The following is a 21,156-nucleotide window of genomic DNA, read 5'->3' as shown; positions in this document are numbered from 1 at the left end:
ACTTCTACACACTTCTACTCCAACCTTCTTTCCTCTTTTCTACTGACCTTCTCTTTCTCAGAATCCTTCACTGTCATCTTTTAGAATCCCTCGTTCAGAAGTTGTGAGAGCTGTCCAATTATTCACCTTTCTGACATTATGATTGTAATGGGAAACTAAGACCCAGAAAGAAAAATCTACCTTGTCCCAAAGCCCATGATGAAGGGAGGCAGGATTAGCATCTAATCCATTTCTTGTTTGATTCTACCACCAACCACTATAGTTTGGGTTCTTGGTTAAGAGAACTATGTGAAACCCTTAGCGTGCAAAGGCCAGTGCCCAAGTTTTTGGGTAGGCCATTCTCACCCTGGACTCAAGTGGTCTGTGCACAGGAGGAACAGGTCTTCTCTGAAGCCCTTATCTAAGCCTAGTATATGCCCCTTGCTGCCATCTTGAAGGAACTGCTGGATCCACAGAGGAAGTGAAACTAAAAGGGGAGATTAGGAGTTAGGGTAGAGTTGTAAGAGTGACAACCGCAGTTTAAATTTAGAGGACTGAGAGCTCAGGGGTCCACCTTGAGGACCCACGTGTCCCCCTTTACATCCTATTACAGGCCATGGTGGTGTTGTCTATAGTTCTTGGGTTCCTTGTGGTCCTGAGTAGAGGCGAGAGGGACTTGGACACCAAGACCCGATCTTCAGAGAAAGGCACAGAATGGAGGGATCCCAGTTTGCCTTTGCTGAGGTCCTGCCAGCCAGCCCCTTCCTGCAAGGAATGCATCCTTTCCCACCCCAGCTGTGCTTGGTGCAAGCAACTGGTAAAGATGAGCTGGTGGCCTTTGAACCATGTGTATGTGTATGTCTGTGTTTACAGCCTGGGTGTATGTGTGAGCAAGACTCTGTGTGTGATGATGTGGTTATTTATGTTGTTTTCTGGGTGGACTTCACTTCCTTGTGTGTGACTGAGTTTGTGCACATAGGACCTCTGTGTGTATGTATTTATGTATGCAGAGGGAGAGGGCTTACCCTATATATGCAAGGCCCCTATGCATATCTGCTAATGTCTGTGTCTGTGTATTTTTGTACATATGAAAAGAGTGTGTGGCCATGAATGTGGAGGAACTATGTGCTTGCAGGAATTAATTCTTGCTTAGGAGCACAACACACTATGGGCTACCCCACCAGAGCTTGGGAATTAATCTTATGTATTAGTAATAGAGGAACTGGCTGTGCATGTTGATATGTGATTGGAGTTTCTATGTCTGTGTTTGATGGAGAGGGGTGGGTGTTATGTTCCTTTGTGTGCAGTGGAAAAGGATATGAAACCAGTGGGGATTGAGGTGAATGTCTAAAGGCCCCTAAGTGGGAAGTATGTGGTTGAGAAGGCTGAGGAGGGAGTCTCTCCCCAGCTAGTCAAACAAGAGTGTTGTTTATGCCTTAAAAAAAAATTAGGCTCACTGAATGGTAGGGCATGGGGGGGGGGGTGCCAAGCTGGGCATGGGGGGTCAGAACTGTTCCTATCATAGGAAGGAAGACCGGAAGTTAGATCAGTCCAGACATTGAGATAAGACATGGGACAGACAAGGGGGCAGAGTTACAGAGGCAAAGAGGGCCCAGGAGAAAGGCACGTTGACAGGATGGTGGACCCAGAACCAGAGGGAGTCAGAGAAGAAAGGGGCCAGGCTGGGGGAAGGTGTCAAGGCACAGGACAGTGCTTCCTCCAATCTCCAGACCAGAGGCTGGCACCCAGGCCAGCTGAGAAGCCACTCTAACCATTTCCTTCCCTTGTGGCTTCCTATCCAGTCTCAGGGGTGCCAGGCGCATCGGGTATGTGAATAGGACCTTCCATCTCTGTCCTTCCTCTTCCCAGGAACTGAAAGGTTTTAGCCCAAGCCTCTTGTTATTTCAACCTGAAAATATAGAGGTTGGACTAGTTAGAGGCCAAGCCCCCCCCCCCCATTTTTTTGTGGTAGTGAAGGCCTTGATATCTTAACAGGAAGTCTGTGGCCCTAGAGGAGGGGTAAGTGTGGGTGGCTGGTAACGGGTGAGTCAAAATAAGGACAGGAAAGTGGGGTACTATAGGAAGTGAAGTTCTTACAGAGGGACAGGATAGGAGAGCAAGAGTAGCCTTAGGAGAGAGGGAAAGGAGGGAGTTTGGTGGGGTTCAAGGAGTTGACTGAAAAGGGTGGGTCAGGAGTAGCTCCAAGTACAAGGTGGCCTTTGGAGTGGGGTTGAGGGACCCACGAGGGGCAGAAGTGTCCCGATGTCCCTCTGTTTGCTTTGCAGAACTTCACAGCATCTGGAGAGGCAGAGGCACGCCGCTGCGCTACAAAAGAGGAGCTGCTGGAACGGGGCTGTTCCCCAGAGGAACTGGAGGAGCCTCACGGCCAGCAGGAGGTGCTGCAGGACCTCCCGTTCAGCCCCGGCACACGTGGTGAAGGCACCATCCAGCTGGCGCCACAGCGGGTCCGGGTGACCCTGCGGCCCGGTAAGTTAGGAGCTGCGGACCCAGAGAGAAACGGAGCTGGGTTCAAAAGGCTCCCCACTAACATCTCACTCACAATGCCCCGCCCAGGAGAGCCCCAGAGCCTCCAGGTCCGCTTCCTCCGTGCGGAGGGCTACCCAGTGGACCTGTACTACCTCATGGACCTGAGCTACTCCATGAAAGACGACTTGGAGCACGTGCGCCAGCTCGGGCACGACCTGCTCCTCCGGTTGCAGGAGGTCACCAATTCCGTGCGCATTGGTGAGTGGAGTGTCGTCCCGACCTGGCTGCTCTGACCTCACTTCAACTTGCAACCTTACTCTCCTCTCTGACAACAGAACATACGAGGGCCCCTGGTCAGTTCACAGGTTCTAACCTCTCTCCCTAAGACAACTTTCCAACTTTGCGGTCTGAGGGGAAGGAGATTTATAAGATTGTGTGACCCCTGCACTGACGCCAAAGCCTGCAGAGACTTATGTTCAGACAGCGCCTCTCAGGCAACTGTCTTGAAATCACTTTGAATACTACCCTGATGCCACTGTCTCGGTTCAGTGTCTGCTTGACAAGACCTACATTCCACTGTCATATTCTGCGTCCACCGCTCCCCGGTTCTATTACCTTGTGCTGCTCCTGTGTCTCACCGCTTTGCACAGATTTCCTACCTTCTAGGAGCACCTTCCTCATCACCTCTCTTATGGTCACTCCCTCACCTTCAATGGGCTCCTCCCTCTGGGTCCTCAGCAGTGGCCCCTCCAACTGGCTGCTGCCAGTGACTTTTAGCACTGGATTTCTATCTCCCCCTCCCAGGTTTTGGTTCCTTTGTGGATAAAATGGTGCTGCCTTTTGTGAGCACAGTACCTTCCAAGCTGCGACACCCATGCCCTACCCGGCTTGAGCCCTGCCAGCCACCCTTCAGCTTTCACCATGTGCTGTCCCTGACCACTGAGGCAAATATCTTTGAGCGGGAGGTGGGGCTCCAGAATGTGTCTGGTAACCTGGACTCGCCAGAAGGTGGCTTTGATGCCATTCTGCAGGCTGCAGTCTGCCAGGTGAGGAGGTGGAATAGGGGTCGAGCCTTGATGAGCACTTGGTCCCAGGACTACCACCTTTGCTACATATGCATACATGAGGGCATGGCATTCATATAATAGTCATGGTAGATTTGCATATGTTTATAATTTTCTGGTAGATTAGAATAAAGTATCTTGAGGAAGAAGTATGTTTTTCAATTCACTGGAAACACTCTACTGAAACCAGTCCTGTTTGAGGGGCTGAGGAGAGAACAGAGAGAAGCAAGGAGTTGAATATGGGGCTGGAGAAACTGACTCAGAACAAGTCAGCCAGGATAAATTTTTGTTTTCTTGTGATGTCTGGGGTGGCTCAAGGGCTTTGCCAGGTACACAGACAGACAAGCCTTCACTCCACCCAATCCCAGGAGCAAATTGGTTGGAGAAACGTGTCCCGGCTGCTGGTGTTTACCTCAGATGACACATTCCACACAGCTGGGGATGGAAAGCTGGGTGGCATTTTCAAGCCCAGTGATGGACGCTGCCACTTGGACAGCAATGGTCTCTATAGCCGCAGCCCAGAGTTTGTGAGTCTCACCCTCACCCCACTCCTCATTCTAGCCACACTTTGTCTTCTGGGTCCTCAACTCCCAGTTTCACACTCCACCTGGTGACCTTCCTGATATATTCCCCAGAAGCTTTTCTTCTTAGAAACCTGTTACCTCACCTCCTATCTGCTCCACATTCCTTGCCAAGCCTTCAGAGACTCCCCAACAGAGGGAACCCTGATTTCTGGATTCTCTAGGCTAAGAAACACCTAATAATGTATTTGGGGGATTGTGGTGCTTACCTTACCTCCAACTCCCCCCTCCAGGACTACCCTTCTGTGGGTCAGGTAGCTCAGGCCCTCTCTGCAGCAAATATCCAGCCCATCTTTGCTGTCACCAGTACCACGCTGCCTGTCTACAAGGTATGAGCTATCTGAATACCAGAGCCCCCTCAGTCTTCCTCAGTTCCCCCAAGAACTCTTCCCTTCTTGATGACCTCCTCCAAGACCCCCTAGAAGCCTATCTGCCTAGAACTGTGACCCACTCTTTACCCTCCAATCTTCCTAATCCAGGAGCTGAGTAAATTGATTCCTAAATCCACAGTGGGAGAGCTCAGTGAGAACTCCAGCAATGTGCTGCAGCTCATCATGGACGCTTATAATGTGAGGAGAGCAGGAAGGTTTGGGGAATGGTGTTGGGAGGCTGGGTAAAGGTGGAGAGAGGCTCTTGGGTGGAGTGGGAGGTGGCAGAACTGAGAGAATGGTCACTTTTGGTCTTACAGCTCCTACCTACAGTTTGCATGTGATGGTCATTAATAGCTTTTACTCAACCTTACATTTGTAAATCTTATGTATCTGCTCTGTGCAAAGGATGGAACAATCATTGAGCTTTAATTTCATGCCAGAAATTTCTCTTAGTGCATATACATTTTGCTCTTATGACTCCACCTAAACCTCTGGTTGAGAGATGAGGAAAGAGACACAAGGAGGCTAATTGACATTCCCAAGCTCACACGAACCACAGATGGAAGGGATGGCATTCATCCTGTTAATATGTACAGAAAGAAGTAAGACATAGTGTCTGCTTTCAATAAGCAAACAGACTTAACTGGAACCCACAGAATATCACAGGTGCAAGGAACCACAATAATTCTCATTTCTTAGGTTTAGGTCTTATCTCTTACCAGACTATCTATCTATCTATCTATCTATCTATCTATCTATCTATCTATCTATCTATCTATCTATCTATGAGACCAGACCAGTTGTTGATTCCAACTCCTCATGGAAACCCTATAGTGTTGGAGTAGAACTGTGCTCTGTAGGATTTTCAAGGGCATGATGTTTCAGAATTAGATTATCAAGGCTTATTTCCAAGGCATCTCTGGGTGGATTCAAACCACAAACCTTCTTGTTGGTTGGTCATTGCTGTTGAGATGGAAGCAACTCATAGGTGAACCTTTGGTCAGCGGGTGTTTGGTGGCTGACATTTGCATGGGAGGAAATTGACTTTCTCCCAGAAAGCAACTAGTAGATTTGAACAGACAAAGGCATGGCCTTTTAACTAGCAGTGCAGCTTAATATGGACTAGTGCTTTCTGTGCCACCCAAGAACTCCTTGATCACAGGAATTATGTCTTAAATCCATGGTAAGAAAATCTCGAGACTATCCAACTTCCCAGGGCAAACTCAAAATAAAGATTTGTGTACACATACACAGATGATATGTCCTGACCTGGAGTTTAATAGGATCACTTGACATTTTAGTGTCTGGCTAGATAGACTTTGGCCTCCAGGCATCTTCTCACATTGCTGTGTTCAGGCCTTTCAAAATCCCTGTGCACTCCATTCACAGTCACCTTTCTTCCAGAACAGCCTCTTCACTGGGCAGAGTAGAAGGAGTCCCAAAGCAGTTGGAAGACAAGGTTCTATCAGTTTGGAGTTGCTAGGGGAACTTTGGTGGTCTAGTGGTAAGAAGCTGTGCTGCAATCCCAAAAGCATGCTGTTCAAATCCACCAGTTGCTTTATGGAAGAAGGATGAGCAATCTCATCCTGTGGAGGGTCAGCTATGAGTTGGTTCAACAGAACACAAGAAGAAAGAAAAAAGGAATCCCTGAGCGGTGCAACTGGTTAAATACTCAACTACTAACTGAAAGGAGCTCTGGTGGCATAGTCCATAGTGTGTCTCTAGTGGGTTGAATCTACCAGCGGCTTCTTGGGAGAAAGCCTTCCCTTAAGTTTACATCCTCTGAAACCCAATGGAAAGTTGCTATGAGTTGGAGTCGACCTGATTACAGTGTGTACCTGAAGGACTGATGGTTCAAATCCATTCAGAGGCACCTCCAAAGAAAGGCCTGACAATCTGCTGCTTTGAAAACTCTACGAAGCATTCTTGTGCTCTGCGACACGCAGAGTTGTAGTAAGTCAGAATCAACTCAATGACAAGTGTTGTTTGGTCACTCTCTCGTCTTTCCACAGAACCTCTCATCCACTGTGACTCTTAAACATGTTTCACCCCTTCCTGGGGTTCGCATCATTTATGAATCCCAATGTGAAGGTTCAAAGTCGGAAAATCAAGGCCAGTGTAATCAAGTCCCAATCAACCAGACGGTGAGAAATCAGCCAGGGAAGGTGGTGGCATTGAAGATAAAGCAGGAGTGGGAAACTGAAGCAGGCAGTTAAAGACGGGGGCGGGGGGCAGGAATAGAGAACAATGGAAGGGGGTCAATGGACATCTCCCCGGTGTCTCTAGAGGATGAATGCTAACAATCTCTAGATTGTTCCTTGGAGGCACATAATTGGGCATGTTGCTATGAGGGGCTAGTCCTTGGTGAGGGACATGATGCTTGGAAAGGTGGAGGGATGGTGAAGGAGAAGACCCTCAGCTGGGTGGACTGACCAGCGACTGCAGCAATGGGCTTGAGTGTGTCAGAGATTTCGAGGACAGCACAGGATAGCAAAGGGTGCAGATCTGTTGTTCATGGGTTGCTATGAGTTGTATTTGACTCAATGGCACCTAACAACAACCCTTACTAAATATTCCAATGGTTAATGCCTTTGTGTGTATAATAATCTGATTCCTGCCCACTCTGTCCTCAGGTGAATTTCAGGATTACTCTTCAAGCTAAGCAATGCTTTGTAGAACCCCAATTTCTGAAGTTCCGGGCCCTTGGCTTTTCAGAGGAACTCACTGTAGAGCTGCACACACTGTGTGACTGTAATTGCAGTGACACCCAGTCCCAGGCATCTCACTGCAGTAATGGCCAAGGGGACCTGCAATGTGGAGTATGCAGGTGAGGATCTGTTCTCTCCACCAATCTGGCTCCTGGCAAATGGATCCTTGTATTCCTGCTCTAAGTCTTCCATCCTCCCTCCAAGGTCTCATTCCCCCCTCCCCCCAAGACTCTACCCTGAATTTTCTTCTCTGAAGCCTCACAGATGGCTCCAGACCCTCCCTTAGACCCAAATTCCCTTGTCTCTGGCTTGGTGTTCCACCATATTTCCAGCATCCCTTATGACTTGTCTTTCCCCAACTCTTGGGGGAATTTGGGTTTAAGACTCTAGAAAAGCCTGATCAAGAATATACATTTTGTGTCTTCATCCTCTCCTCCTAGCTGTGCCCCTGGGCGTTTAGGTCGACTCTGTGAATGCTCTGTGGCTGAGCTGTCCTCCCCAGATCTGGAGTCTGAGTGTCGTGCCCCCAATGGGACAGGCCCTCTGTGCAGTGGGAAGGGACGGTGTCAATGTGGACGCTGTAGATGCAGTGGACAAAGCTCTGGGCGCCTATGCGAGTGTGATGATGCCAGCTGTGAGCGGCATGAGGGCATTCTCTGTGGAGGTACCGGGAGCCTTAGGGAGATGGGTGGGGCATGAGAGGCTCCCTCCAGGGTTCTGGGAGATCCATGGCACCAAAGATTCTGGATATGACGGGTTTGGCCCAATGAATAGGGATTGGCGTTGGGTGTACAAACCTGTGTGGGTAATGGGTTGATTGTAGGCAGCTGGGGTGGCATGTGACATTCATCTGTGTGGGAGTATAGTGGTCACTCTGTAGAATGCTCTTTCCAGGCTTTGGTCGCTGCCACTGTGGAAAGTGTCACTGCTATGCCAACCGCACTGGCAGAGCCTGTGAGTGCAGTGTGGCAAATGACAGCTGTGTCACTCCTGGAGGTTTCTGCAGTGGGCATGGACACTGCAAATGCAACCGCTGCCAATGCTGGGATGGTTACTATGGAGCTTTATGTGACCAGTGCCCAGGCTGCAAAACACAATGTGAGAAATACAGGTAAAGGAGCAGGCCTTGTTATTTTGGGAGCAGGGGCACAGGAGGGCTTGCTGAACACCCCTGCTCTATTTTCCCCATGCTGGAGGCAAGGACTAATGACTACAACAGAGGGTAACTTCTTGGCATCTTCTGGGCAGGGACTGTGTGGAGTGTAAAGCCTTTCAGACTGGTCCCCTGGCCACCAATTGCAGCCTAGCTTGTGCTCAAGTCAATGTGACTCGGGCTTTGGACCCCATCTTGGAGGACAATGGCTGGTGCAAGGATAAGACCCTTCATGATCAGATCTTCGTCTTCCTGGTGAAAGAGTCTGGAGATCAAGTCATGCTGACAGTGAAATCCCAAGAAAGTGAGTGAGTGGAGACATTGCGGGCGGGCAGCCCTGTACATCTGCTGAACTCTATGATGGGGTGGTAAAAATAGGAAACCAAGCAGAGGGTTGAAGCAAAGATGTGACTAAGAGGGCAGTAGGCAAAGGATGGTTTAGCTGTGTAAGGTGAAGGTCCTGGGCCTTGACGATAACGTTGGGGCCACTTAGTTCCCTTTTATTTCAATACCTGACAGGGTCGGGGAGAACAGATCAGGGGTGTACAACTATTACTCTACCCTTGTGTCCCAGTCCTGTAACACCTGGGTCCTGTTTATACTTCATAGAGGGAGCAGACCATACCCAAGCCATCGTGCTGGGCTGTGTAGGGGGCATTGTGGCAGTGGGGCTGGGGCTAGTCCTGGCTTACCGGATCTCAGTGGAAATATATGACCGACGGGAATTCAAACGTTTTGAGAAGGAGCAGCAACAACTTAGCTGGAATCAGGTGAGGAGATACGGCCTCCTACCCCTCTGGGCACTATGGTTACACTACTGGCTGCAAAATGAAGCAGTCCACGTCCTTAAGATTACAGCCTTTGAAACTCTATGGGGAAGATACCAAGGTTCATTACAGCACTGGGTTTTCACCTTTCTAGGCAAGCTCAGACTTGTCTCACCTGGGCCATGATTGGTTGTCCTTCCTCTGCACTTATCCTTACTGTTTACTTCTGTCAGCAGTTAGGGTCCTGCTCAAGTTCTAGTCTCTTAGGAATGAAGGCTTTAATTCCCAAGCCAGTCCCAGAGCTTTCAGTGAGTTTCCGAAGCTATACACCACATTCTTTCGCCTGAGGAGATACTGCCGGATTCCAACCACAAGAGTTAGCAGCTCAACTCCTATGGACTTTGCCACCAGAGCTCAGGACTGAAGGGAACCAGGAATCCATTCGGTGACCCTTCCTCTTAATTTCCAACTTCTTTCCCTAGAACAACAATCCACTCTACCAAAGTGCCATCACAACCACCATCAATCCCCGCTTTAAAGAAGAGGCGGCAAGCCCTCTCTGAATGGGGGAACGACATTCACCTGCGGCTCTTCTGGGAGAATGACAGGGATTTTGTGCTATGGCAGGCTCTTGGGAGGGGATCCATTCATTGCCAAGAGCCAGTCTCGATATCATTTTCAGTGATACCCAAGATCTTCCTACCTCAAAAGGAGTGGGAGTTCATTCTCCCAACCAAGTGTACAATAAAGAGTCTTTATCTTAGACCTCAACTGTCATTCTGCTTCACTCCAACTTTGCTAAAAGCAAGCTGGTTAGCCTCAGGAAAGCCTTGTTCATTCTAGTAAAAGGGCATGGACAGGTTCTAACTTTGGATACACAGAATCAGGGAACAAGTGGATGCACCAAGTTTGCATGGGCTAATAAATTCATTCCAAGGCAATTCTGATGCATAAAGACTATAGACCTCACACTAAGAAACACTGCATTTGCTAGTATTTAACATCATTCTCTCACTGCCCACTTTTCTTTCCTGTTCTGAACTGATGCTTTTTATTTCTATGCTCTGCTCTTCTATGGCGTGGGAGGCAGTTTCTAAACAGCAGTCAGTAGGGAGTTCCAAGTTGTGTAAGCATATTTGGGTAGATGAGGATAGAGGAAAAAAATTTCTCTAGACTATTTCTGCAAAAGAGGAGATAGTATGTAGAAAAGCCCCATTTTCTTTTTATTTAAATATCCTAAATATATCACGAAGGAACATACACTGCACTTTAATGGTAAAAAGATACAAGTTTATAACATCTTATAAAAACTACCATTTAAAAGTGATCTTGTTCATTTGATAGTCCCCTCCCCCAATAGCAAAATAAGTATATTAAAAAAAAAATAAAAAGGAGGGTGGAGAAGAAGGGAATTATTGAAGATAAAAGACCCAGGGCTACAGCAGAGGCAGAGCGCCTGGGGAAGAGAGTTAAAAAGTTGTGGTGCAACTCCACTCCTCATTTAACCCTCCTGTATCAAGCCATGGGGTACGATCAGTAGCTAAAGGGTGACAAGAGGCTGCTGGAGGGTGGACGGAAAGACAGGGTGCTGGGAATGGCATGGCTGGCACGGCACAGGTCAATAGCCCATCTGGAAACTGGCTTTACTCCCCCAGGTCCCAAAGTCCACAACCTACATAGTTTGAGAGCCTGCCCCTCCCCTTCCCACCCCCCCAACACACCTGAGGCATCTTACCAGTGGTAGGCCCCATCCCTGAGGAGCGGGGCATTTGACCTAGGAGCTTTTACAAGTCTGTGGTTTCCCTGGAGTATTGGAGGGGCTGTGGGACACTCTGGGCATTAAATAATTCCTCTCACCCATTTCCTCCTTGTCCCTCATACACCCATCTCTTTAGAACATCAGCACATAGACAACTAAGCTAACTACATGCTTCTGAGTTCCTACCAACTTCCTGGAATCCTTGGCAGGGGTGGTTCTAGTATGGCCCTTATGACCAGAAAGATCTTTTTTCACATTAACCCAGGCAAGAAGCCAAGGCTTGTGTGAAGGGGTCAGGAACACACTGATTTAGAACAAACATTCACAAATACAGTCTCACAGATATCTCTTGAGATTACACACACACACACACACACGCACACGCACACGCACACGCCAGATTAGCTACAATGACAGCGAGAGAAGCTTCCTATTGTCAAAAGAGCTTTGGGGAGGATAAATTTTCTTAATGTATTCTGCTTCCCAGAGGTGAAATAGAAAAATCCCAGCCCCAATCAAGGCCCTCCAACAGGAAGGGGGCTGGTTCACATGCAGAAAGATGTCCCTGCTTGCAGGGACCACAGGTCAAATCCAAGGACTGAGGTCTAGTTCTAGAATACATCCAACAGTACAGGTAGCAAACACATTCCTCAGTACCTCCTGGGGTGGGGGTGGGGTGGTCTCAGACACCATCGGCAAAAAGTCCACAAAGCCCCCTGCCTCCTTAAATGTCTCATACCTCAGAGACATGGAGGACCCTCTTGAGAACAGCCAGGAGTTTGCTGCTATTATTCCTTACACGTCCTGGAAAATGAAACCACCCGTCTTGAAAGCTGCCATAACCTCCAATGACAACTTGGTGGTCAGGTTCACCCAGTCTCTGTGAATATTCCTAAAATAGTTCCCCTGCTCCAACAGGTCACGGAAGACCACAATGGGGATCATATCCCATCACCTTCCATAAGGATCCTTTCCTTAGCAGAAGAGTTTTTATTTCATCTTAGAAAAACCATGTTAACACCGGGCTTGGGTTAACAAGCAGCCTATTAAAATTATTTTCTTAAAAACCTTCCAAAACAAAACTTGCTTCTGTCCCCTAAATTGAGTTCCTCACCTACTGCTAGGATCTCAAACACCCTTCAGGTTTGAGAGGGGAGGGAGAAGGCTGTTTTGTTCTCCTCCTTCTTGAAGGCCTTGCCTTGGCTCAATAATACACCATCTCCTCCAAAAACACAAGCATAAACACATCTTGTTCTCTCTCACACACACTCACACTCTCCCTTTCTCTTAATCACCTTCTAGGGTGTGGATAGGTTGGTGGCGTGGGAGCAGACAGGAGAAGAGTATTGGTTAAGACCAAAACCTTACATTAGGTTTCTCCCTCAGTTTCCTCTGCAGGCTCAACCCCCACCATTTGTACTGAGTAGGAATGGGTATCAAGAAGAAGCCAAGATCTTGTTCTTTGGGACAAAAGATCAGACCCCTACCTCCTCTACCTGAATACAGTGACAGGACTTGGGCAGGAGGAACTGCTCCTACTGTTCAACAGTCATGTTGGAGCACACTAAAATTCTTGTTTCTTCAACAGCTGTTAACCGACTTTGAACTAATCTTGGGTTTTTTCTAAGCGGGCACAAAAGAACGAATCCACTTTGATATCCATGACTCCTATTCAACATCTCTGCCTGGCTTTAGGAGTCAATGGCAGTGAGGTAGCCACAAACTATCTCCAAGATCAACTATCCAAAGAGAAGAAAAGGGTTTTATGGGCCACTCCTACCCAAGTTTCCTCTAAAAGGCACTTGAGTTGACCCCATCCGGTACCTGTGTGGGCATGGGCCATTACTATACCCATGGCACAACTCTTGTTCGTCCCCTGAGGAAGAGGTACCTATCCACTTTTCTTGAATCCAGCCCTGTCTATTCCTCCTACTGTTCTTCCTTTTTGTCCCCACAGTGTATAAGGAAGTCAAGTAAGCTCGGCTGCCATCCCTGATCCTATTCTCCCTCACATAGGAGGTGAAGTGCAGGGCTGAGGGCCAACTGCAACTAAAAACTCAATTTTTGGGGAGGGCTAGGCCAGCCACAGTCCCTGCTTTGTTATCAGGACACTTTGCCTCCAGATTACCTACATCCACAGTTTACCTGCTGATACTGCTGCTGGAGAAACAAAAACAAACAAAATCCCTTCCCCATCTTTTCCTTTTCAGTTGCCAGCTGGAGTCCAAAATGGTGGGAGCCATACTTCAGTCTTGGTCCTGTACCTTGAGTCCCTTTCTTATGACCTCAGCCAAGGGTCCAGGGACTAGTTCCCCCACCCAGGAATGCTGAAGAACTTCCCCGAGAAACTCAAAGTCTCAGATTATTTACAAAATTGAGGCTCCGGGGCTGCAGTCCCTTGATGCACTCTTCTGATCTCCTGGGTCCACTCTTTCAGGAGGGGGGAAGGTACAGACCAGGTGGTGGTGGGACCATTGACCAGAAAGGGCGCACTCTTCAGTAGATTCTTCTGATCATTCCCACCACCTAAGGCCCCTTGCACCTATAGAGAAAACTGTCCGTCGGAAGTCTTGGACTGGCACCCTTGACACATCCGTTTGTGTCTAAGTAATCGATCTGTTCGAGAAAAACACTGAGGAGAGAGAGAGAGGGTTAAGTCCCTGATGGGAGAAACTCAGCCACCTACTGGTATGTATCATACTTTCTGTCTCCTCAGTGGGTACACTGATGGTACACACACAGTGCAGAGGAACAGAAGTTCTGGAGCTAGAATACCCAGGTCTGAATCTTGGGCAAGTTATCTAACAGCCTCGAATTTGTACCCTCATCTGTTAGATGGAACAAAAGGATAGGCTCACAGCATGGTTCTTCTGGTTAACGAAATTTACTTGAGGCAGGTATAGTTCCTGATATAGTACAGAACGAGCAGAACAAAGTCTCAGTCTTTAAAACTTTTGCTTGTTTTGAACATTCCATTTTAGAGTATGAAGCAATGCTTGAGACCTAACAAAGCACCCAGAAGTATGACTGTTATCATTCCCATCTCTTGTTCTCCTCTAATTCTGGCCTTAGCTGTTATACGCTCATCAGATCAGATACTGCCCCCTAGGGCAGATTCGATCTCTTCCTCCACAAAATGCAGGAGTTTTGAAGCTGGACTGAATCCTGGCTTCAGCCTTTATTTCGCTGTATCCTTGGAAAACTAAATTTCTCTGAACCTTAATTTCCCCACATAGAAAACGCGGTGAGGACCAAATCAAATGACCTACATGAAATGTCTCCTCTGTATGCACATTGGTGGTATACTACACTACCAGGTACTGAGCAAGTGTTTTATGAAAAGTTTCTTTGTCAAGGGATGGAGTAGGGGCTGGTCCCAGCAAAAGAAAAGATTCTATGTGGAGGTTAAGGGAAAAAGCAAATCTTACCTGATGACACCGTTCACACTGGTAAGGTTTTTCACCACTGTGTACCCGCTTGTGACGTTCCAGGTGGTACTTCTGGATGAAGCGCATATCACATACATCACACTCAAATGGCTTCTCACCTGGGCCAGGTGGAGGGAAAGAAGTGAATGTCAGGTGGTATATATGGTAGAAAATTCACTTTAGGTGCTTTTTCAGATACTTAATTCTTGGTACTAGATTGATACTTAAGCTGTCATAAACAGGGAGGAGTCTTCAAAGCTGCTGTTGTCTGTGGCACAAGAAAGTTATCCAATTTTATCTCACTGATTCACTTTCCTTCTAAATTTCTATAATGTTCTTCAAAAGAAACCCAAACTCTAGGGGTCTATAGAGGAAAGGATGGTGAAACTTCTCACATACTTTAGGTATGATGTTAGGAGGGGCCAATCCTTGGAAAAGGACATCATGGTTGGAAAGGTGGAGGGTCAGTGAAGGAGAGAAAGACTCTCAAAAAGATAGATTGACACAGTGACTTTATCAATGGGCTCAAGTGTATCATAGATGATGAGGCTGGCACAGGACAGGGCAGGTTCAGATCTGCTGTTCTAGGGTTGCTGTTATTCGTAATGGGCTGGATGGCATCTAGCAGTAACAGCAGCAGCACTCTATAAACACGCAGAACGCAGGCTATGGTTTATTCTCCCCTTTTGAATGCAGAGACTTACCAGTGTGAATAAGGATGTGCCTCTTCAGGTGGTAACTGCTCCTAAAGGCTCCAAAGCAGTGTTCACAAATAAAATTTTTGGGAATCTTTACTTGAAAAGAACCATTTTGTTCCACTACTACCACCTGGGGGCAACAATCAGGCATGTCATGAGGTTATTCCACTCTATCTTCCCTGGAGACCTGTCTACTTTGTGTCCTCTTCCAGCTGATAGTCATGGTACCCATCTGTGGCTTCTTCTCTCTACTCGACTAAAGATCCTGTCATCTCTCATCATGATCAGCACTGAGAGACCCTTTCCAAGGGAAGGAAGAGTGGTGGGTAAGCTAAAATCCTCTGAACATGAAGTGACGGGAAGTTGCCCTGGACCTCTGCCAAAGGCTCCCACACCTACCCACTGCTTTCCCTTAGCAATGATGTTTCAGAGATGGTGGAGATCAACCATGACAGTGGTTTCTGGATGAAATCAGGGCGATACACTTATTGGCTGTGAGTGAACAAAATGTCTAAATTCAGCTACAGGGGGAAGAGAAAGATTGCCCCATAACCCAACTGTACAAGTGTGGGGGATCACCCCATTACCTGCCTTTTTAACAGTCTTTTTGGAATGAGAGGACTCAGCCAAGCTGTCGTCATCTTTGCGGCTCCGGGACTTATCACTGTCTTTTCGGTGGCCCTTTGAATACAAATCAAATCTAAACTCATTCACTATTTCAGAAGGTAAGACAGGAAACCAGTTGGTGCTTTCAGAAATTATACATAAGACTAAACTACCTGCTCTAGAGGCTTAAAAAAAGTGCCCATTCATCTCCTTTCTATAGATTCTGGTCTTAAGGAGTGTAGGTAAAGCCCTTTTTCAGCTCTCTAAAACATCCACATTCATTTATTCCCCAGATGTATCCCTTTCACCAATTCTCTAAATGGAAGCACGGAGGAATCAAAGCTTGCCATTTCCTCACAGAGAGCTTGAGCTACCCATCCCCCAGGCGCCACAAGAGACTAAAGTGCTGTACCTGACTTGAGCACCTCAGCACATCAGGGCTACCTGCCCGCTCGCCATTCTCAGTCTGCTTGCTGGCAATCTGGCTCAGCATCATCTTCTTGCTGGCTGCAGTGGGGACCAAACTCATACCTCCTAGGCCTTCACAAGCCAGGAGACTTGCCTAAGTTGAAAGGAGATAAGGCATCAGGTGACCTGGCATGGCAGGACAAAACAGGATGCCATTCTATTTCTATAATTCTCAATTCTTACACCCCCCCGCTACAAGCAACTTCTTTTCAAAGAGTGTCATTCTTCACTTCTAAACTCTCCTTTTTTCAACAGTCCTTCCTAACAAATCAGGAACTAATTATCCTGCAGTTCCTCATCATTTGAATACAGATCAAATGAGTAAGTATTTTTGACACATCTATGTCATTAGCACTCTCCTAGGATGCTCTGGTGATCTAGTGGGAAGGAGTTGTGCTGCCAATCCAAAGGCATAGTTTGAATCTACGAGCTGTTTCATGGGAGAAAAATGGGCAATTTCCTCTCATGCCACTTACAGACTCTTAAAAAGCTGCTGGAAGGTCAGCTATGAGTCAGTTCCGATTAAACAGCATATAACAATAGGTACGGTATGTGTGCATATCTAACATTTTTTTTTTATATCTAACACTTTTGATGGTACTACTAGGCTTTTATGATGTCCTCCTGACCCACTGAAATAAGCTGTTCCTAGGGTATCATCTTACTCATCTTCTAATAGCATTCAGCTTCAGAGCTGGCAGGTCTCACTTGTGCCAACTATATATTCTATCATGCCCTACCAATCTTTACAAGTAAATGTAGGTCATTCCTTCCTCTACATTTTGAACTCCCTAAGTCTTGTCAATTACAAAACCTCAAAGAAAAAAAACAAGCAAATAATACCTCACTGCTGTCATGTCAGTTTGGACTCATAGCTTAGCCTCCACTCAGTTTTCAAGGCTGTAAATTGTGTGGGAGGAGATGTCTGTCTTTCTCTGAGGAGCCAACACTTGAAGATTTTAAAGTTGAATATATAAACTATGTATCTTTAACCTCCTATGCCAATGCATACATACCCACATTTCTTCATATTCCTTGATTTAGTTATAAAAACTGCTTAAATAAGTTATGGTCAAGTCAACTTTCACTTTTTATCACCACATGCTTCAAATTGACATTGCTTAACCAACATTAGAGATTATGTTATTATTGCAGAAAAACTTTAAGTTGGTCAGAAAACTTCCAAAAAGTGACTTACAGAAATATTCTTTTCTGTATTATCAGTATAATTTGGGATCCCATTCTCTCCACTTCAAAGACTCTGGAGTTAAAGTCTTAGCCCTGCTGTTTGCAAACTGTAATCTTAGGCAAGTAACTCAGTCTCTTTAAGCCTTGAATGCAAAGTACCTAGTGTTAACATCCACCATCATAGAGTTAATAACAATTAAATGAAGATGTAAAACGCACAGCAGTACGCAGCACAAGGCTAATGCTTAGTAAAAGGCAGCCTTTTCAGAATGCGAGCTGCTGTAAAGGACATTGTAAACAGACAAAGGAAGAAGAAAGTGAAGGGCTCCTACTCTGCATAGAGAGGAGGAAGCTGTGCACACGCAGTGGCAGCTGGAAGAAAGCCAATTATACAATAATCGGGCTGCCATCCTGGTGAGACTGGTAGGGGAGGTTCCCTGGAAAGCTGGGAGAAGCTTTGGGGATGAGTGTACACAGTGTTTCTACACATATAATAACAATAAGCCTATCTGGTTACATCATTTCTCTAATTCATCTTCCACCTGATTATTTTCCAAACACATCTATCTGCTGTCTCTGCTCTATTGTTCACAATCCTTGCGCTCAAAAGAATAAAGTTTAATTCATAAATCAGACATAAAAGGTCCTTAGGCTCTGCTCACTTCTCTAGAAGACAACTCTTCCAGCCACCATTCTCCCCATGTAAATATTTTGCTTCACCAGTAGCACACCTCCCAACCATCATGCTGTCCCAAGCCTCTTAGTCCCTGTCCATGTAGAACTCCTTGTCTGAATGCTCTTCTGTCTGCTTATCCAGCAAAATCATATGCATCCTTCAAGTTTCATCTGTTTGTTCAAGCAAAAGTGTCACTCTTTCCTTTGAACCATGCAGATCTCTATTATTAAACATTCCGTCAATCAATAGAGATTCACTGCATCTGTATGATTAACCAGTAACTATGCAAGGTGCTGTGAATACAAAGATAAAAACATACTGTCTCTCCATCCCAGCCAACTAACTTGGAAGTTTGCTGGGGGCAGGGACGATGTCTTATTCATCTTTATATCCCAGCACAATGTAACAGAGGCTCAAGAAATTCCTGCTGAAAAAAAAAAACAAAAACAAATGAGGCATTCACCAGGCTGTTGACTCCCTCATTCCCCTTAGCACTTATTATAACCAAGTGAAAACTGAGCACATGTTTCTTGGCAAAAGTTTCATAAATGCCTGTGAAGTAGAATAGCCTACCTCCTTCATTTGACTGGAAGCTCCCTGAAGGCAGGGGCTGGGGCCTGTCTCCTTTCCTTCCTCTAGATCTCCCCCTGGTGCTTAATAGAGCTTGGCTCACTGGGGTTGGTCAATATGTTGACTAAGGCAGCATTCACGAGTGAAACTGCAAACAAGCTTCCCAGTGATCTTGAAGGAGGAGGACTCTAGAGCTTTTTACCTGAGCCATGCTGATTTCTCACTTAATGCAACCCAAAAGTTCAGGAGTTTCTTGATCCACTGTTCTTAAGACACCGTGTGGTTTGAAGAATTGTCACCAAATCACGGTAACGACTCCTTTATGTCCCTTCAGTCCTGCTGCCATAGTGAAATGCCTTTGCCTTCAAATAGAACTTAACGTACTCCAAAGGTGCGAATAATCCTTGGATGTCGCCTGTTCCTGTCTACTGTATGAAGAAAAAGAGTCTGCCAGTCTTGGTTTTCCAGTTGAGTTATCTCCTCAAAGTTCACAGTTCATGGTGCATTTCTGAAACCTGAAACCAAAAAAGGAGATGAGGTGATTAGGAACAGCAGGCCACACAACCAATGGTAGGTTGAACTTTACTGCTGGACGTTCTAACAGCTCAGAAAATGGTCAAGAGTCAAGGAGCTATTTCTCCCCCTCCTCTTTCTCTCAGTCAGTAGATGAAACAGGTCTCTGGGGTCAATAGGAGCAAAAGCAACTGGGCTTTTTTCCGGAGGAACTCTGCCCACAAAGCAGTTACTTGGATTTGCTAATTTAGGAATGGAAGAAGGGGGCGGAGGCCCTCTGAGGTTTGTGTGCCTAGTGGGCTGGCCAACAAAACTAGCCCTCTATACAGACAGCCTGCAGAACCGTGGAGGAAGCCTCGGGGGCCATCGCTGGGGGCAGAAACTGGACAGACAGTGCGCGCCGGGGCCAGCTCACACGTGCTCGTTCTCTAAGTGCGCCCTAAGGTAAAGAGATCGCTGCGGAGGTGGCACGCAGGCAGTCGAAGCTCGGTGCCGAGCGTCCCTTTCCTTCTGCCAGCCTGCAGCGGGGCCAGCGGCACGGACCCGAACGAACGCGAGAGGTGCGTGCTCGCGCCCGCGCTCCCTCAGTCAAGCCCCCTCTGCCCCGCCGCGGACGCGAGGGGGCGCGCGGGCTCGGGGAGGTGCGCGCGCACAGCCCCTTCCCTCTCCGCGAGCCCCCTCCTTTCGCAACGCGCCCCTCCTTTCATCCCCTCCCCCTTCCCGCGCAGCGCCCCGCGGCCTGCGAACTGCTGAAGCGCTGCCGTCTGCCTGGACGACGCTGAGCTCCCTGGCGCTTGTTCTTACCTGCCAGGCACGGCCTCCCACTGAATCCTCCGCCACGCAGCGCCTCCTCCAGGCCCCAGCACACCGTGCCAACCCAGCGGCCCCCGCTGCCCTGGCCGGGACCGAGGCAAGTTTACAAACACCAACCTGGGGCCTGTTTCCCCGGAAGTACTTCCCCTCCCCCTCGTCCTAGCAGGCGAACAGCTACATCCACTTCCGGGCTTGGGAGTCTGGAAGGGCGGGGGCCCCCCGAAAAGGGGTGAGGCTGAGGACGCTATGAGGGGTGGGTGTAGCTGTTAAGTGGGCAGTGCCGGCGTGGGGAGAAAGGACGCGAGGGGTGGGGCGCCAGGATGGCGCTTGCGCTGTAGCGAGGGTTAATTCCTGCGGCCATCTTGATTGAGGGCAGGCAGAAGGGTCTTTAAGTAATTGTTTCCCCTACTCGTTATAAGGTTGGTGTGTTATGTCAGTGGGTTAAAACTTGAAAAATGCCATCACTCTCTCTCCTTCACGGATGTTATCCTTGTCACTTCTGGGCCTAAAGCCCGAATACTGTGTATCCAGCCTTTTCACAGAATTTGGTCAAGGTTGTCTTTCCTCGGGCTTTCCATCCGGTCCAGAACTGCAGATTCTGCAGCATCCCTGCTGTGACCCATAACCACAACCTGAAATGAGTGCTTCTCTAAGCTCTCCCAGGTGTCCTAAGCCGAAGGTACTCCACAAATGTCCGCCCACTTAAGACCGGCAAAGTTGCTGTATACTCTTTTCCCCCTTTTATTCCTGACTATCCATCGTCTAACACTGACCTGACTTGGAAAAGACCGTAGGATTCCCCTCAGAGAAGCTATAGGGTCATTGGAGATTTACCTATTAAAACGCGTTGCTGTTTAGTCAGAACAGATTCATAGCTACCCTAAATTGGATTTCAGAGTCTGTAAATAGCGAGGGAGGAGAGTACCCATCTTTGTGCCTCAGAGCTGCTATTGCAGTTCCTCTGGATTGCCCACCGGAGCTGCATGTGGAACCAACTCATTGCTCACGCTCCAAGTTTCAGAAGCAGTAAATCGCAGGGGAGGAGATTGCCCGTCTTCCATAGAGCCGCTGATAGAGAGCCCACATACATTTGGGCTGGCAGCACGATTCCTTACCACAAAGCCACCACAGTGTGGACCCTGCTAAAGATGATCTATGCAAAGGGCACTTAATCGAAAGAAGAGTTGACCCCAACTTGGTCTGTGTTTCTACTGTAGAAACAGGTTGTCAGTTAAGGATAACGATATTAAAAACTTATTTATGAAAAAGTCAAGAATTATCATGTGCTACACAGAAGAATTTCATGAAACAACATATGAGCAAGAGC

At 47.4% G+C, this 21,156-nt stretch overlaps 2 protein-coding genes across 2 annotated transcripts; one reads left to right on the top strand and one right to left on the bottom strand.

Moving 5' to 3' along the window:
- The first annotated feature begins 595 nt into the window (after positions 1-595).
- ITGB7 (integrin, beta 7) lies at positions 596-9,673 on the top strand. The gene is made up of 14 exons (XM_006883888.1): positions 596-796; positions 2,265-2,466; positions 2,554-2,724; positions 3,271-3,512; positions 3,899-4,057; positions 4,345-4,440; positions 4,591-4,680; positions 6,495-6,626; positions 7,116-7,309; positions 7,631-7,854; positions 8,085-8,301; positions 8,439-8,647; positions 8,953-9,113; positions 9,593-9,673. Exons 1-14 carry the CDS (start codon positions 596-598, stop codon positions 9,671-9,673), a joined length of 2,379 nt encoding a protein of 792 aa, XP_006883950.1.
- Positions 9,674-13,304: 3,631 nt separating this feature from the next.
- Positions 13,305-19,959, bottom strand: ZNF740 (zinc finger protein 740). Its single transcript, XM_006883887.1, has 7 exons — positions 19,821-19,959; positions 18,706-19,018; positions 16,014-16,163; positions 15,587-15,676; positions 15,002-15,125; positions 14,298-14,416; positions 13,305-13,501 (listed from the first exon to the last, which is right to left on the bottom strand). The coding sequence occupies exons 2-7, from the start codon at positions 18,712-18,714 to the stop codon at positions 13,412-13,414; spliced, it is 582 nt and encodes a 193-aa protein (XP_006883949.1). The 5' UTR covers positions 18,715-19,018; positions 19,821-19,959; the 3' UTR covers positions 13,305-13,411.
- Positions 19,960-21,156: the final 1,197 nt, after the last annotated feature.

The sequence above is a fragment of the Elephantulus edwardii genome, unplaced genomic scaffold (genome assembly GCF_000299155.1).
Source record: "Elephantulus edwardii isolate Elephantulus edwardi_28Jun2011 unplaced genomic scaffold, EleEdw1.0 scaffold00030, whole genome shotgun sequence".
NCBI lineage: Eukaryota > Metazoa > Chordata > Mammalia > Macroscelidea > Macroscelididae > Elephantulus > Elephantulus edwardii.
The sequence above is the reverse complement of the archived record's forward strand: the minus strand, read 5'-3'. Positions and strand labels throughout refer to the sequence as shown.

Coding starts and splice junctions, on each gene's coding strand:
- ZNF740 (XM_006883887.1), bottom strand. Junction 15,126..15,586: donor CCAAAAAGACTGTTAAAAAG/GCAGGTAATGGG, acceptor TGTTGCCCCCAG/GTGGTAGTAGTGGAACAAAA. Junction 13,502..14,297: donor AGTGTGAACGGTGTCATCAG/GTAAGATTTGCT, acceptor CTCTCTCCTCAG/TGTTTTTCTCGAACAGATCG.
- ITGB7 (XM_006883888.1), top strand. CDS start 596: ATGGTGGTGTTGTCTATAGTTCTTGGGTTCCTTGTGGTCCTGAGTAGA. Junction 4,441..4,590: donor CCACGCTGCCTGTCTACAAG/GTATGAGCTATC, acceptor TTCCTAATCCAG/GAGCTGAGTAAATTGATTCC. Junction 7,310..7,630: donor CTGCAATGTGGAGTATGCAG/GTGAGGATCTGT, acceptor CTCTCCTCCTAG/CTGTGCCCCTGGGCGTTTAG.